Below are 13,269 nucleotides of genomic sequence, written 5' to 3' on the forward strand. Positions count from 1 at the left end.
CCTGAGAAACATAAATGATATCACTGTAGCTCTCCTTTAATTAAGATATGTTCACATAGTTTAATTAAAATGTTTCATGAATGGTGAACGGCTGTGTTCAGGGGATTTCAACGCAGGGGTGCTAATCAGACATCCTCCCGTTTTTCATAAGTAAGTGAAAGTGGATGTATCATTGAGATTTTGATGAGCACAGGAGGGACGGCCATTATGGGGCCCTAGGGCCAGTTTGAAATGCCAGCATGGTGATGACTATCTACGCCCGAACATGAGGGCGGTAGACCATTTGCAACAGATGGAAATATGCAGCTCAGATGGGGCAGGTCTGCGGGGTGAATACACTGACCACTGCTGGCATCGCCGTGAGAGCCAAGGACAGAGGAGGAGGTGGGAGCACAATCCATGAAGTGCAGCTCTGAGGAGGAGGAGGAGGAGGAGGTTCTAACAGCACATGCACCTGGAAACCTCAAGAGGTCCTCACATGAGCTTGAGCTCTGAGAGGGGTTGCAGGGAGACCACTGGGCTGAACCAGCCACCTTTCCGTACTTCTGCTCCTTCTTGTACTTCATCCTGCGGTTCTGGAACCAGATCTTGACCTGCCGATCGGTGAGCTGCAGCCCAGCCGCCATCTCCAGCCTCCGGGGACGACACAGGTAAGGGCTGAAGTGGAACTCCTTCTCCAGCTCCAGCAGCTGGCTGTTGGTGAAGGCCGTTCTATCCCTCCTGATGGCGAGCCTTCGTCTGCCTGACAGACCAGCCGCTGCACCACCGCTGACTGATGCAGGAGGAAGCACATAAAGGAGAGGGGGGCGTTAAAAGCAAGTGCCACACATCTAACAAGTCTATCCTTCAGAAGGGCTTCAAGTGCCAGTAAGGCCCATGCTAATCCTCAGCCAATCAACCTGGGACAAAGTAGGGCCCTCAGCTCTTCCTGTGTATTCAGTCATGCTTGAGACACGATACAAGACTGGCTGTCTACTGTGTTATGTGTTCAGGGAAAGTTACCTCCCGAAGAAACAGTCTGGGGGAAACATCTGACGCCACTACGGCTGCCTGACAGGCCACATTAATCACGGCTACACACGGAAGCAGACCTGTCAAATCCCCATCTCAGTCACTTAAAAGGTACCTTGGGACCACCACTGAAAATAACCACCATTAGAGATTCCATTTGACATGTATATGAGCGATACCAGGTCCCTGTTGATAACAATATGACACGCAGGGGTTAATGGGCACTTAATAAGGCCTTTAGTGACCTTAGAGGGAAAACTGCACTTAAGGGAGACTCTAGCTTCCTTGTTATGTTCTAGCTTGTTTGTCGTGTCAAGATAGTGGCTGTTTATCTATTTCTGTGAAAAATTACAAGCGCTACTACTGAATCAAACAGTAAAATTAGCATTTTGGTTTCATGTATTTCATACTGTTATTGTCTTCTGTAAAACGTACCGAGACACTACGAGTTTTCACCCTCAAAATAAACTCACCCATTAGGACAGACGTTACAGTCGGCTCACGGATAGGATTTATTTAATGCTTGTGTTAAGAAATAACAGATCATAAAGTGATGACATTTATATCCTCAGTTGCAAAACAGCAGCTTACAAAAAGGCTTTGTGGGGCCTACTCACTGCAGCTTTTCTGTTCTGAACATTACTTTGCCTACAGGACAGGAAAAACAAGACGCTGACATTTGTTTAACTGTGCTGCAACATCAACACCCATTCATAGACTAAGCTAACCTAATATAGAAGAAAGAGCCTTCACATCTGATGAACGGACCTCTGAGCATGATAAATGACGCAGGTGACACATTTGACAAGAGAGACTTTTGCTTTGTCCGTTTGTGAATTTGTTAGTACGTATGTAAATACTTTGGGGCTGACTGTGTGTTTAGTTGCAGCATGTGCATTCAGTGTCTTCATGCACCAAGAAGTCTAACGGCTAAGGTCAGACATCACTGTGTGAGTCAAACACTCAATGCACAAATGTGTGGGGGGGTGCTCATTGCATTTGCATATATGGATTCACCCCATCAGAGCACTTAATGAAGGTTGTGTCAACAGTATTTTGTGCTCACTTATAGCTTTCAAAAGTAAAAGATAATAAACAAAACCAGAGTTACCACATTGTTCAGAGTCAGTTGTCCGTGGATTCATCCAGGGAAACATTACTCCTGAGCGGCAGATGGTGAGTAGACTCCTGCTCCTGACGTCCAGCTTGCCCTTGGCATGGCAGTGAACCAGAGGCTCCAGTGGGCGCTGAAACTGTTCACCTGGGTTCAACCTGGACCTGACATGAGCAGAGGAGGTCATGTTTTGCTGATTAAGTTCTGCTTCTTGGCCTCCTCCACCTCCTCCTCCTTCATTGTATCCCGCGCTTAGTTTTGGCACTTGTCCAGAGCTCATAGCAAAACTGTTGCCATGCAGCTGCAGTGGGAGGGCAGACTGTTGGGGGTCCATGGACCCAGCTCATCAAACTGTCTCAAATAAAACTAGGAATCCCTCAACAGTAGTAAAGACTGGGACTTCTGTCTGTCTAATATCCGATCACAATTAACCTGAATGTATAAAGGCATGCAGGGAAGAGCACTTGGAGTAACCATGTGGAGCATTTGAATAATATTTACCAGAAGGGTGCCGTAGTCACGTGTGGCCGTCCTCCAATGGCAGAGCTCTGGAGTTGCAAAGTAATCCGCAGGCAACTTGGGGCGCCCGAAGAAGCTTCTGCGATATTTCTTCAGACAACATTTCTATGAGCAGCCTGCGTTTCTAGGGATAGAAAAAAAAACATATAACGGAATATGAATAGACGCCATCAACCGTGTAATCAGTGTGAGAGAAAGAGGGAGATGTGTTTACACGGAGAGAGGGGAAAAAATGGCAGAGAGGGGGGAGACAGGCAGAGATTACAGTGTGTGGTGAGGAGCGTCTCATTAGAAAGTGAGAGTTGAGTCCTTGTAATATTGTCAATCTCTTGACAGGACGCGTGTATTAGACGGAGCCGCCGTTTGCAGCTGCACATCCTGAACTTTCTGTGGTAGGTTTTTTTTTGTTTTTGTTTTTGTTTTTGTCAGACACAACGCGAGGACTTCCTGCTACAGTGGGCTATGGCTATGAGCTGGAATAATACACTGGAAAATGACGGCTTAGCGACCACAACTCATTATTTTGCTGCAGCTTTTTTTTTTTTTTTAAAGTAAAATGCGTACAAAAAAATAAATTGTGCTACGGAGTGTTTTTTTTTCCCAATTAAACAAATAATATTTACTCCCGCATTTCCACGCTTATAGCTGCTCCATCTATCGCCATTCTGCAATAAGAGTACTTCTTTTGTTTTTTGCCTGTGAAAGAAATCACTCCGTTTAAATCGGATAACTCAGTTTGTAAGATAATTTAACTGCCCTGTATAAATCGGCGGGCTTTCCTTTAAATAAGAGCATATGCTTCTAACTGTGTGTAGCTTTGGCTTAATAGGATTCACTGGGAGTGGTCAAACAAAGGCTTGACAGTCATTGCCACACAAAGACAAAGGAGGTAATCATTAGAGATTTTTTTTTTTCTACAGGACAATTCAGAGCATTTGCATTAATCAGGCATCACTGTACAGTATCAAGTGTCCCTCTCTGTGGCTCTGGGAGGCAACAGTCAAACGCTGTGGACACTTTGATGGTAAACATCCCGCTTGCTGCACGGCTGGAAGGACAAAGAGTAGGGGGAGATGTTCAGCAGAGCGCTTATGTGCGCCACTTTGCAGTCACAATAAAGAGCATACGAGAAACCAGAAAGTTAGAAATACAGATATGAAGGTGCAAAGCACTTAAATAAAAATATGAATTTTGCAACTTAATTTTAAACCCCCATAATAAATTTTTTTTGGGGGGATTATTCGGGCTTAAAGCTCCATCAAGTGTGGCCTAACTGAGTTACACTTGGGGGGGGGGGGGGGGGGGGACAAAAAATCTCATAAAACATGAATGCTTAATTTGACCAATGCCCAAATGTATGCAAACTGGATAAATAACTAGAATAATGAAGATCACAAAATTTTTAATAGTGCACCCAAAAGCATCTTCCAAAAGCTATGATATTAGCATATTCTGTGCCAGGATCAATCTTAGTGAAAGCCGGTTTTAGATACAAGTTCCTTCTGGTGTTTCGCTACAACAAAGCTGTCGAGAAAACCCTCTTTAGATGTCTCTCAGCGGTGATGGATTATGCACTCAGGGTTGCATAGCCTGGAAGAAGAGGAGCCTTCCCCCTGTTCCGCTTCACCCCTGCCGCCACCATCACGGAGGCTTCACCTGAACCTCCGGAGTGGAGTCACGTCCTTGGACTTTTTTTTTTTTTTTTTTTTTTTTCTTTAATAAATTAAATTTTCTAGGTTTGAATTTCCCTTCAGCTCAGATCAAGGACATAACTACTATTGCCCCCACACACTATTGGTAATCAACATTAAGATGTCTGTTAAATGATATTGTTATTATTGATCATAATTCAACTCTAAACTGTATAAAAATACTAAATGTTAAGCTTGGAAACCTGATTTTAATTTGGAAGTAATGACGACTGTGACCAGGTTTGCTCCTTTCAGCCTCCCCATTAAAATGGTAGTTAAGTGCTAAATGTCTCTAGTCTCAGTATAGAGCAAAATGAATATTAAAAAATGACTGAAAAAAAAAAATCTAATGACATTTGCTTGTATCTGGTTTCATACCAAAATCGGCCTATTGTTATTGTCATTATTATGATCATTATTATTTTTCTCATCCGGCGAATTAGGCAGCCTCCATGCGCACTGACTGAAATGGGGGAAAGTAATTAAATTCGTTTTGTTTTCCTTGCCTCACACCCTTGAACACACTCTCTGAATTGGAGATAGAATCTATGATATACTAGCTCAGCAAGGCCATAATTTAGCTCCTCCGCGCCTCCACCACAATTCTCCGTGAACTCTGTTTGAACCGCCTCAGTGGCAATAAATCATTTTTCTCTCTCACACAAAAGCGCGCCGGTCGCTCTGGGTGTCAACCCTTTTACAATTCCTCCTTACCTTCTGCGCTCTCTCGCCTGCTGACACAAACAACCAAGGAAATCGTCGATAAACTTTTATTTTTCATATCAATAACTTACAGAGAAAACGGTATTGGGGAACGTGAAATCTCTGCAGCCGCGCACATACGGAGGGGATTCTGCAGAATGCATCGCAATTCTTATATTTTCTCTTTTTCCATAAATCATATATTACTTACACTTAAAAAAACAAAAAAAAACAAAAAAAAAACATAATTGGTTTTCAGAGCTCAACGAATGCATGGATCAGTTAATGTATTTCCAGGGGACAGAGCTGGGCAGATAAGAGGAGACTGAGAGAGAGCTGGGGAGAAGACGTTAATGGGCAGAGGATGCTGTCGGTTAAAACGGTGCATACAAATGGCGCTGTCTTGGCAGAGCAAGGAGAAGATTTATGGGCCCGGTGCCCTATATTGCTGTAAACAATGCAGAGTGAAATGAAAGGACTAGAGTTTGCAGACTGCACTTCATAAGTGAGGAAAGACACACATTGTCAATTTCCCAAACGAGTTCTGACTTCTGCATAAGCGTGCATTAACACAGTGGAGTATTAATTTGGACCTGCTTATAGGTCAGCCCAGTGCCTTCTCTGGCCTGTCTGTGGAGAATGCAGACAAACATAAATCGGGCAGCTCCGAGCCAATGAAGACCACCTGAAAGTGTCAGATTTGGAGATGACTCTTGTTTGTCTGTTCACTCGGGATAAATGTGTTTTCCAGAGTATCTAAAGTCTTAAAATGAAATAATGCTGCATCATTTTTTTTTCCTGTGAAATATGATGTACAATAAGCATTGACAGCTTGCATTTATGTTAACCACAAAAGGCCTGATTTTGTTTGTTTCACGGCGAAGAAGAATTGAAGATATAAGCTTGTTATGATGCAAACATTACAGTTATATACAATCATAAACTCAGAACATATTCATGTTCAGTATCTATTGCAATAATTGCATCACAAGGCCTGTTAATTAATGTGAAGGTGATTGCAGGTTTCAGTCCTGTGTTTCACATTCTGGTGATACACTTTGCCTTTAACAAGTTATGTCACTTACAAATTTTGTAAGCGACATGTAAAACTTCTAATTCTGCAGCAGCTACATCTCTGAGATGACAGCAGTGGAAATGCAACTGGTGGCCACACAAATCCACCGGAGAATCATTTTCAGAGAAGAAATCCAATAAAAAGCGCGTTTTCACTTAACCTATACATAATTGTGGATCTATAGTCTCGGAATCCCATATTCAGATCACTTTTGCTAATGAAAAGTGAATAACATAATCATAACTCAATCTAGTGACTGTCTGGGCCCCCAGTGACACCTTGAACCGAAGCAAAGTAATTTCTAAGGTCCTCAACGATGCAGCAAATAGGCTAATGAAAAATTTCCCAGCGAGGCGTTATGATGACATAAAGTATCAAGTTTACCCAGGCCATCATCTCCACTGTGATGTGATGTTGAAGTACAGTCGGACACCAGAGTGTTGATCCGAGCTGCTTGAAATGTTTGCCAGCACTGACAGTAAATCACTTCAACGCGTCTGGTGGAGTTTTAAACTCTAGTTTTATGTAAATCCATTAAACTTTCCCTCTATCTCACACACACAGAAACCAAAAGAAAAAAAAAAAGGACAGGGAAAAGACATGGTGCATCTGCTCCCTAGAGTGAGCGTATGGGGAGAGAGAGATTTACGGATTGATGACACACCCACTGCTGGTCAATGCGAGAGAGCCTCTCTGTCCCTGGAAAATAGCAGCGTGACCCCTGTTTCAACTCTCAGCCTTTATGCAACTACCAGGCTGCCGTTTAAACACACTACACCATAACAATACACCGGCCCCTGACCTTTCATTACAAACCAGAGTGGCTGAAGAAGACACTCACCTGAGACGAGTGGGGGGAAAAACCCAAAACGTTTGTACTTAACGATAAAAGCAGGCAATAAACCACGCCGCCGCCAAAACAGCTGACCATTTTTGTTTCATGTTTGCTCTTGTTCAAATAATCCGATGCCTGCTTGTGTAAAGTTTTTATATCTTCCAAGAGAGAGGGAGAGAGAGTCCTCGCCCGAGGTGCTCATAAATCACGGGGAGCCTGCAGCGGTGCAATGCGAGCTGAAAATCATGCGTGTGATTCAACAGTCTCAAGTCAGAAGAAGAAACCAGTTAGGGCTGAGTAAGTGTTGAGGAATTCAAACACCGAGCTTCAAACACATAAAATACGGCAAATTCCTGCAAGGTGCTGAGGTTAAGAATAACTACAGCCCCTAAAAGTTCTTCTCCAGCCTCAGCTGAAGGCAGAGGGCGGCTTAAAACCAGCAATCTGAAAACCAAAAGAGTCTATTTTGAACATTATGAATGGCTCTCATTCACAAAAACAAACAAAAGATGGAGCTAGTAGTCTCGGATATCATGTTCTGTTTGTTTTTTTTTATATTGATCTTCTGACAGGTAAGACTATGTAACTTTAAAGTTAACAGATTAAAGAAATTATCTTCTTGTTTACATGAAAGGTAAACGTGTAAAGTATACGATGTGCGCGCGCTCTCCTCAGATATTATGATGATAAATATCTGTGGATGTTAGGAAAAGTTTCCGTTGTGTAGAGTAGAAGTCTGCGCGCATTAGCCTGCAGTTTAATAACAAAACGCGAGAAGACAGATTTATGACTGACAAGCGACGTGAGCGTTTGTTTGAAGGCGTATTTTAAATCACACGTCGTGTTTATCCTAATAATAAATCCAACGGGGCCTTATATGGGCGTATTCATCCAACCCTTGGCAAAGCTAAGTCAACGAAAAGTCACGAAATAAAAGTGTGCCTCGTGTCCTCTGTTTCTACTTTACACAAGTCTTCAATTACAAGAGCTCAAACAAAAAGCGACATCCCGTCATTGTTCAGAGGGTAACTTGAGCTACACCTGTAGCCTCGGACACATGAGGAGAGGAGGCTGAATTATCACACACACGACACACACTGAGATTGGTTGTTTGGCTCTCGGTGGCAGCTGTTTATCTTGGAAGGCATGCTGTCGAATATGTTTCCATCAGCGCTGAATATTTGGTCCCATGGACACTCAAGAAAGACCAAATGTGCTGCTCGGTGCGCCCGGATAACAATAGAGTAATAAATTCAAAGCCTAGTGCAAGAAAGGACGCTGAGTAAGATTTAAATAAATAAACAGAAAACAGCCTGTTTACCGCATCAGTTCAGACATACATCAAGGCTCGTCAGCTCAGCTCTCGTTTAGTGTTTTTGTTACAGTCGTAATGATTTTTTTTTTTGGCGAAACTTAATTTGTCAGCACTGAGCTATATAGGTTACATTCAGTCTCATCTGAGGAAAATTTGCATTTGGATCACAAATAGAAGTTTTAGGGAAGAGTTAGTCTCTGTGGAAAGTTTGCAAGGTGTTAGCAGACTTAAAAGGTCCCTGTCCATCAACTAATCACAATGACCAACTGTCCCAGTACTGTCAGACACACCTAGCCGTAATTGGCATCTTGCTTTTGAACGGAATTGCTGACCTGAGGCCAGTTTCTCTTAAGTCACACAGAAGTCAAGTGACCGCACCAGCTATTTTTACTGCCTACTGTTTGTGGAGTCTTTGGGGAGTGTAATTAATCCCTTGAAAATGTGACATTTCCAAAGCTTGGTGCTAATTTTAGTACGCTTTCAACCTTACCAGTTGCACACTTTAATAAGAGGGTATGAGACAAAAATGCATGTACATCAATGCACAATATTATCATTTGTTGCCACACAGGCTCGAAAAAGCTTCAGGCACATCGAACAGGATTCATGCATGTCTTCCATAATCATAATTTATGTTGCCACTGCATTATCTCTGCTTAAAGTTACCACAAATCGCTGGCAGCTCTGTTCAGATGCTCCAGAGATGGCGCATGTTTGGAGGTCCTGCATGTCCGTTAGATGCACAGGAGGACTGTCCGAGAGTTCAGCACTGTCCCGGGTCACCCTGATTAACAAAGGCAGCAACACATTCAGTGATGCCCCGCCGCAGGCCTCTCTATAGGCACAACGCAGAAAAATCCACAAAGAAAGCCGCGGCCAAGGGGGACCAGCGAGGGCGCGCACAGAAGGTACACGTATAGAGAGTGAGTCAGGTCACAGGGTTGGAGAGGTCGGCCATCCAGACTGAAATGAGCCTAATGGGACAGAAAATGTGTCCTCGAGGTGAACTCGGCCTTCTCCCTCTTCGCCCCCAAACTTCAATAAAGTACCTTTTCAGCCTCGCGACATGGAGGCGACAGGGCCTAGAAAGGGATTGGAGGGATGCTGCGACTGTGGAGAGCACATTAATTTCTCCAATCTGTCCAGCAACATAAAGGCTTCTGGATTCATTTTTCAGCGCCGTCTCACCACTATTCTAGTGCCTTTCCAAAGCCACGTCCAAAAGGCAGATTTTAACCGCTTTGGTCCAGTTAGAGTGAGTTATTTTAAAGTCCATTTTAACTCTCACAGTCTGGGAATAGCGGTTTAAGATAGGGCCCGGTACATAATATTTGGTAGGATCAAAACTGGCCGTTGTCAGAGCTGTTTTCCACAACATAACACAAAGCTCTGTAGTGAAAGATTGATGACGGAGAATGCCTCTTCCTTTTGTGCTCCTTTGCCCCCCACTACGCGAGGCATTTTATAAGGCCCATTCATGCCACAATTTCAATAATCTATCAAATTCTTGCGCGTCTTTGGGTTTAAGTCATGGTTAGATTAAAATCCCCGTGCACAGATCTGTCCAAAAAAACAACCAAAAAAAAAAAGAAAAAAAAAAAAGACAGAAAGAAAATAGAATGCATCTTTGTGTGGGAGAAAAAATCTTGAGACACTTCAGTTTGAGCGATATTTTGTCAAACTGTTGTATCAGTCTAGCAGATCTACAGTCGTAAACAGTCCTGCAGTGTGTTGGTCCTCCTGCCAGGAGAAAAGCGGACGATGACGTTGCAGCGAGCGCCGGTTTTTGAAATTGTAGTGTGTGTGTGTGTGTGTGTGTGTGTGTGTGTGTGTGTGTGTGTGTGTGTGTGTGTGTGTTCTCGCGAGCTGCTGCACACTCTACAGTTTAAGTGCCCATTGCATGAGAAGACAGCAGGTAAATGTGGCCAAGGGTTCATACAAACAAACAAAAAGCAAAGAGTAAACACACAAGAAAATATCAGCATTCCTCCTCCAAACCAGGACACTGCTACAGAGCCTGAGAACACAGGTCAGCTACTTCACTCCACCACCACCACCACCCTCACCGGGATATTTAACGAACACCACATGACGCAGGACGTTGACTCTATCTGCAGTTCACGACTTTATTTGATTTTTTATTCGTATTTTTCTTCTTTTTACATTTGAAAACTCAGTCTCATGGCGCAGTGGACTATATAGAAAAAGCAGGGCAACTACTGAGGTTACAAAATGAATAAGAATATTTTCACAACACTCTATAATCTCTAACACATTGCAAATGTCCTCTAAAGTAATCGCATGCATCTTAGTGTTCAAGTCAGGACGAGGGAAGCAGAGGGCTTCGCTCGTGGCAGAGGCAGTGCAGTGTGGAGTGGAGGGCCTCAGTGGCTTAATTGAATGCCCTTCAGACTGATGAGGTTGCACATAATGCATAGCGCAAACTATTTCATTTTCAGATTTTAGAAATAACTTCAGTCCATTATGAGTCAGGCTTTAACACACACGCACGCACACACACGCACGCACACACGCACGCACTGTCTGTACACATTGCTAATTTATAGACGCAAGAATGAGCTGCAGGACTTACAAACAGTTTGAAAACACAGTGGTTCTTGTTTCCCTCTTATGAAATGTTCAAATATTCACACATCTGTACACTTTCACGGTGATCTCTCCAAATAGCCTAAACAACAGCAGACCTCATCTTGCCTAAAATGAAGTTCGACCAAACGTATATAAAACTAGTAGACACTCACTGTTTTATTGACCAATATGATTAGCACAAGTACACTACACTCCGTTTATTGCATTTCACAATAATCTGCTTTTTAACGGTCTAAACACAACATCAACACCACGAAACTAAATTGTAAATCAAAATCCTGTTTCTGAAATACACGAGGTAATTCACACATTGTTATTATCCAAAACATACAAGTTCAAGATCAATGGTGTGTTCCAGCTTTTTTTAATACCAAAAATAACTATTATTATATTGATTTCCTTCCAGTGTTGTTTGAAATAAATAGATTGTGCATTTCACCTTGGGCAGCAGGGCAAAAGAATGGCCCACAATAACATTTTGATAAAATGTATATTTTTTTCTACTTTTTTTTTCCTTCATTCAAAACATTTTTAATAAAAAAACATCATCTTAATTGAGCTTCAAATAAATTAAACCCTGTGTCACGTAAAAATAATTCATCGGTATTCGCAGTAATCCATGCTATATAACATGCATTTTATATAACTTTGGACTTAAAGGAAACCGCACAAGATAGCTACGAAAACAAAATATATAATTGTTCTATAAATAACCAGTTCTTTTTCTACCCCCAATCATGTGGTTTTATAACCTGGTAATATCCTCGCCATGCTGTGCTCCGGTGAGTTCGTCGGGGGCCCCAGTGTTAGTGGCCGAGGCAGCGGCAACAGCGCCGGCTGCTGAGCTTGTGTTGGACCCGGAGGAGGAGGAAGAGGATCTCACTTTGGTGTTCGGGAGCCTGTGATCCTTTTTCCATTTCATCCTGCGGTTTTGAAACCAGATTTTAATCTGTCGCTCGGAGAGAACCAGGGTGTGGGCGATCTCGATGCGCCTCCGCCGAGTTAAATATCGGTTATAGTGGAATTCCTTCTCCAATTCTAAGACTTGCTGCCGGGTGTATGCTGTCCTAGACCGCTTGGGCTCCGTCCCATTGTAAGCCGAGTGCACTGGAAAAAGGATAAGTGGAGAGAAAGGGAGACAGAGAAGGGAGGAAAGGAGGGGTAAACAAGAATGGCCTCAACTGAGATATGGCTAGAAAGATTTATTGGATATGAATGTTTAGCTGTTTGAGAAATTTAAATGGGAAGTTAAGAACTTCTCAGCGTAATGAGAGGACACTCACATCCAACTATGAGCTAAATTATTAATGCAAGATTACAAAGCTCAATTTTTTTTCTTATTCATTTCTCCCCTCTCTCTATCGCGCAATACATAACAGCAGAAGCCACATGGTGATACGGCTGCCCTGAGTATACCTCGGCTATAAAATTTATGGTGGGTGTAATTACCAATGCCGAGTCGTAAATCCGCCTCAATTGTGCCATTTCAAAGGCTTCCCTGCTATCGGAGCAGGGGCTGGCAACGAGATGGGAGTCAGAGGGACTGATAAAGGGAGGGAAAGGGGGAGAGGAGCAGGAGAAGTGCAGGGAACATAAACACACAAGTTGCCTACCAGTGCTGACGTGAATTTTCTTCATCCATGGGTACACCACGGGCTGCTTGGAGGAGGCTGTGCTGTTTGGATGCTCCGGGGTAGCTTGGTTGCAGGCGGAGGTTGCGGCCGGTGGGGTGGCGGGGGACATGGGCAACTGAGGGGTTTCACATGAAGCAGGCTGCCCTTTCCCTGTCAGCAGGTGCGCAGATTGGGGTATTCCATGTCCCCTTGGCGTGTCAGGTTCAGGGATGCTTGCACAGTTATACTGGCGCTCTTGGTAGCTCGCCCGCGGAGGATATAACTCCTGATGGTGATGTTGGTAGCCAGTGTCCCTTGCGCGGCTGTAATATTCTGGACTATGCTCAGGGATGTAGTTATTTTGCGAATATTCCTCGCATGGAGGAAATTTCGGATCAATGTAGTTAGACTCCATCAAATACGAGCTCATGATCATTAATTTCTGGAGTGGAAAATAATTTTTCTAGCTTTGTCGTTTTTCTGCTCCATAAAGCCCTCCTACTTGCGAGCAGCCCTGTAAAGTTACTTTTACCACGTGACCCAATGGCCCAATAGCAGAGTAAGAGGTAGTTCCCGGATAAGGAACCAGAGGTATTTAGCATACCTACAGTCGCCATTGTGGGCACAAATCTCTCTCTCTCTCTGTCTCTCTCTATCTCTCCCTCTCTCCCCCCCTCTCTCTCTCTCCCTCTGGTTGTGTTACCAAGGCAATTGATCTTGGGGACAAAACTAGTAGCTAGTTGCTGACCAAGGAAAAAATAAAACAGGCAAAATCCACTGGTCT

General features: G+C 43.4%; 2 protein-coding genes across 2 annotated transcripts; both read right to left on the reverse strand.

Annotated features, from left to right (window-relative positions):
• Positions 1–215: 215 nt before the first annotated feature.
• Positions 216–2,459, reverse strand: LOC143327609 (uncharacterized). Its single transcript, XM_076742056.1, has 2 exons — positions 2,123–2,459; positions 216–742 (listed from the first exon to the last, which is right to left on the reverse strand). Exons 1-2 carry the CDS (start codon positions 2,457–2,459, stop codon positions 216–218), a joined length of 864 nt encoding a protein of 287 aa, XP_076598171.1.
• Positions 2,460–11,617: 9,158 nt separating this feature from the next.
• On the reverse strand, positions 11,618–12,921 carry hoxc4a (homeobox C4a). The gene is made up of 2 exons (XM_076741417.1): positions 12,486–12,921; positions 11,618–11,979 (listed from the first exon to the last, which is right to left on the reverse strand). Exons 1-2 carry the CDS (start codon positions 12,919–12,921, stop codon positions 11,618–11,620), a joined length of 798 nt encoding a protein of 265 aa, XP_076597532.1.
• Positions 12,922–13,269: the final 348 nt, after the last annotated feature.

Source organism: Chaetodon auriga, chromosome 10 (assembly GCF_051107435.1).
Source record: "Chaetodon auriga isolate fChaAug3 chromosome 10, fChaAug3.hap1, whole genome shotgun sequence".
Lineage (NCBI taxonomy): Eukaryota > Metazoa > Chordata > Actinopteri > Chaetodontiformes > Chaetodontidae > Chaetodon > Chaetodon auriga.

Coding starts and splice junctions, on each gene's coding strand:
- LOC143327609 (XM_076742056.1), bottom strand. CDS start 2,459: ATGGACCCCCAACAGTCTGCCCTCCCACTGCAGCTGCATGGCAACAGT. Junction 743..2,122: donor AACTGACTCTGAACAATGTG/GTAACTCTGGTT, acceptor CTGGTCTGTCAG/GCAGACGAAGGCTCGCCATC.
- hoxc4a (XM_076741417.1), bottom strand. CDS start 12,921: ATGATCATGAGCTCGTATTTGATGGAGTCTAACTACATTGATCCGAAA. Junction 11,980..12,485: donor GAAAATTCACGTCAGCACTG/GTAGGCAACTTG, acceptor TCCTTTTTCCAG/TGCACTCGGCTTACAATGGG.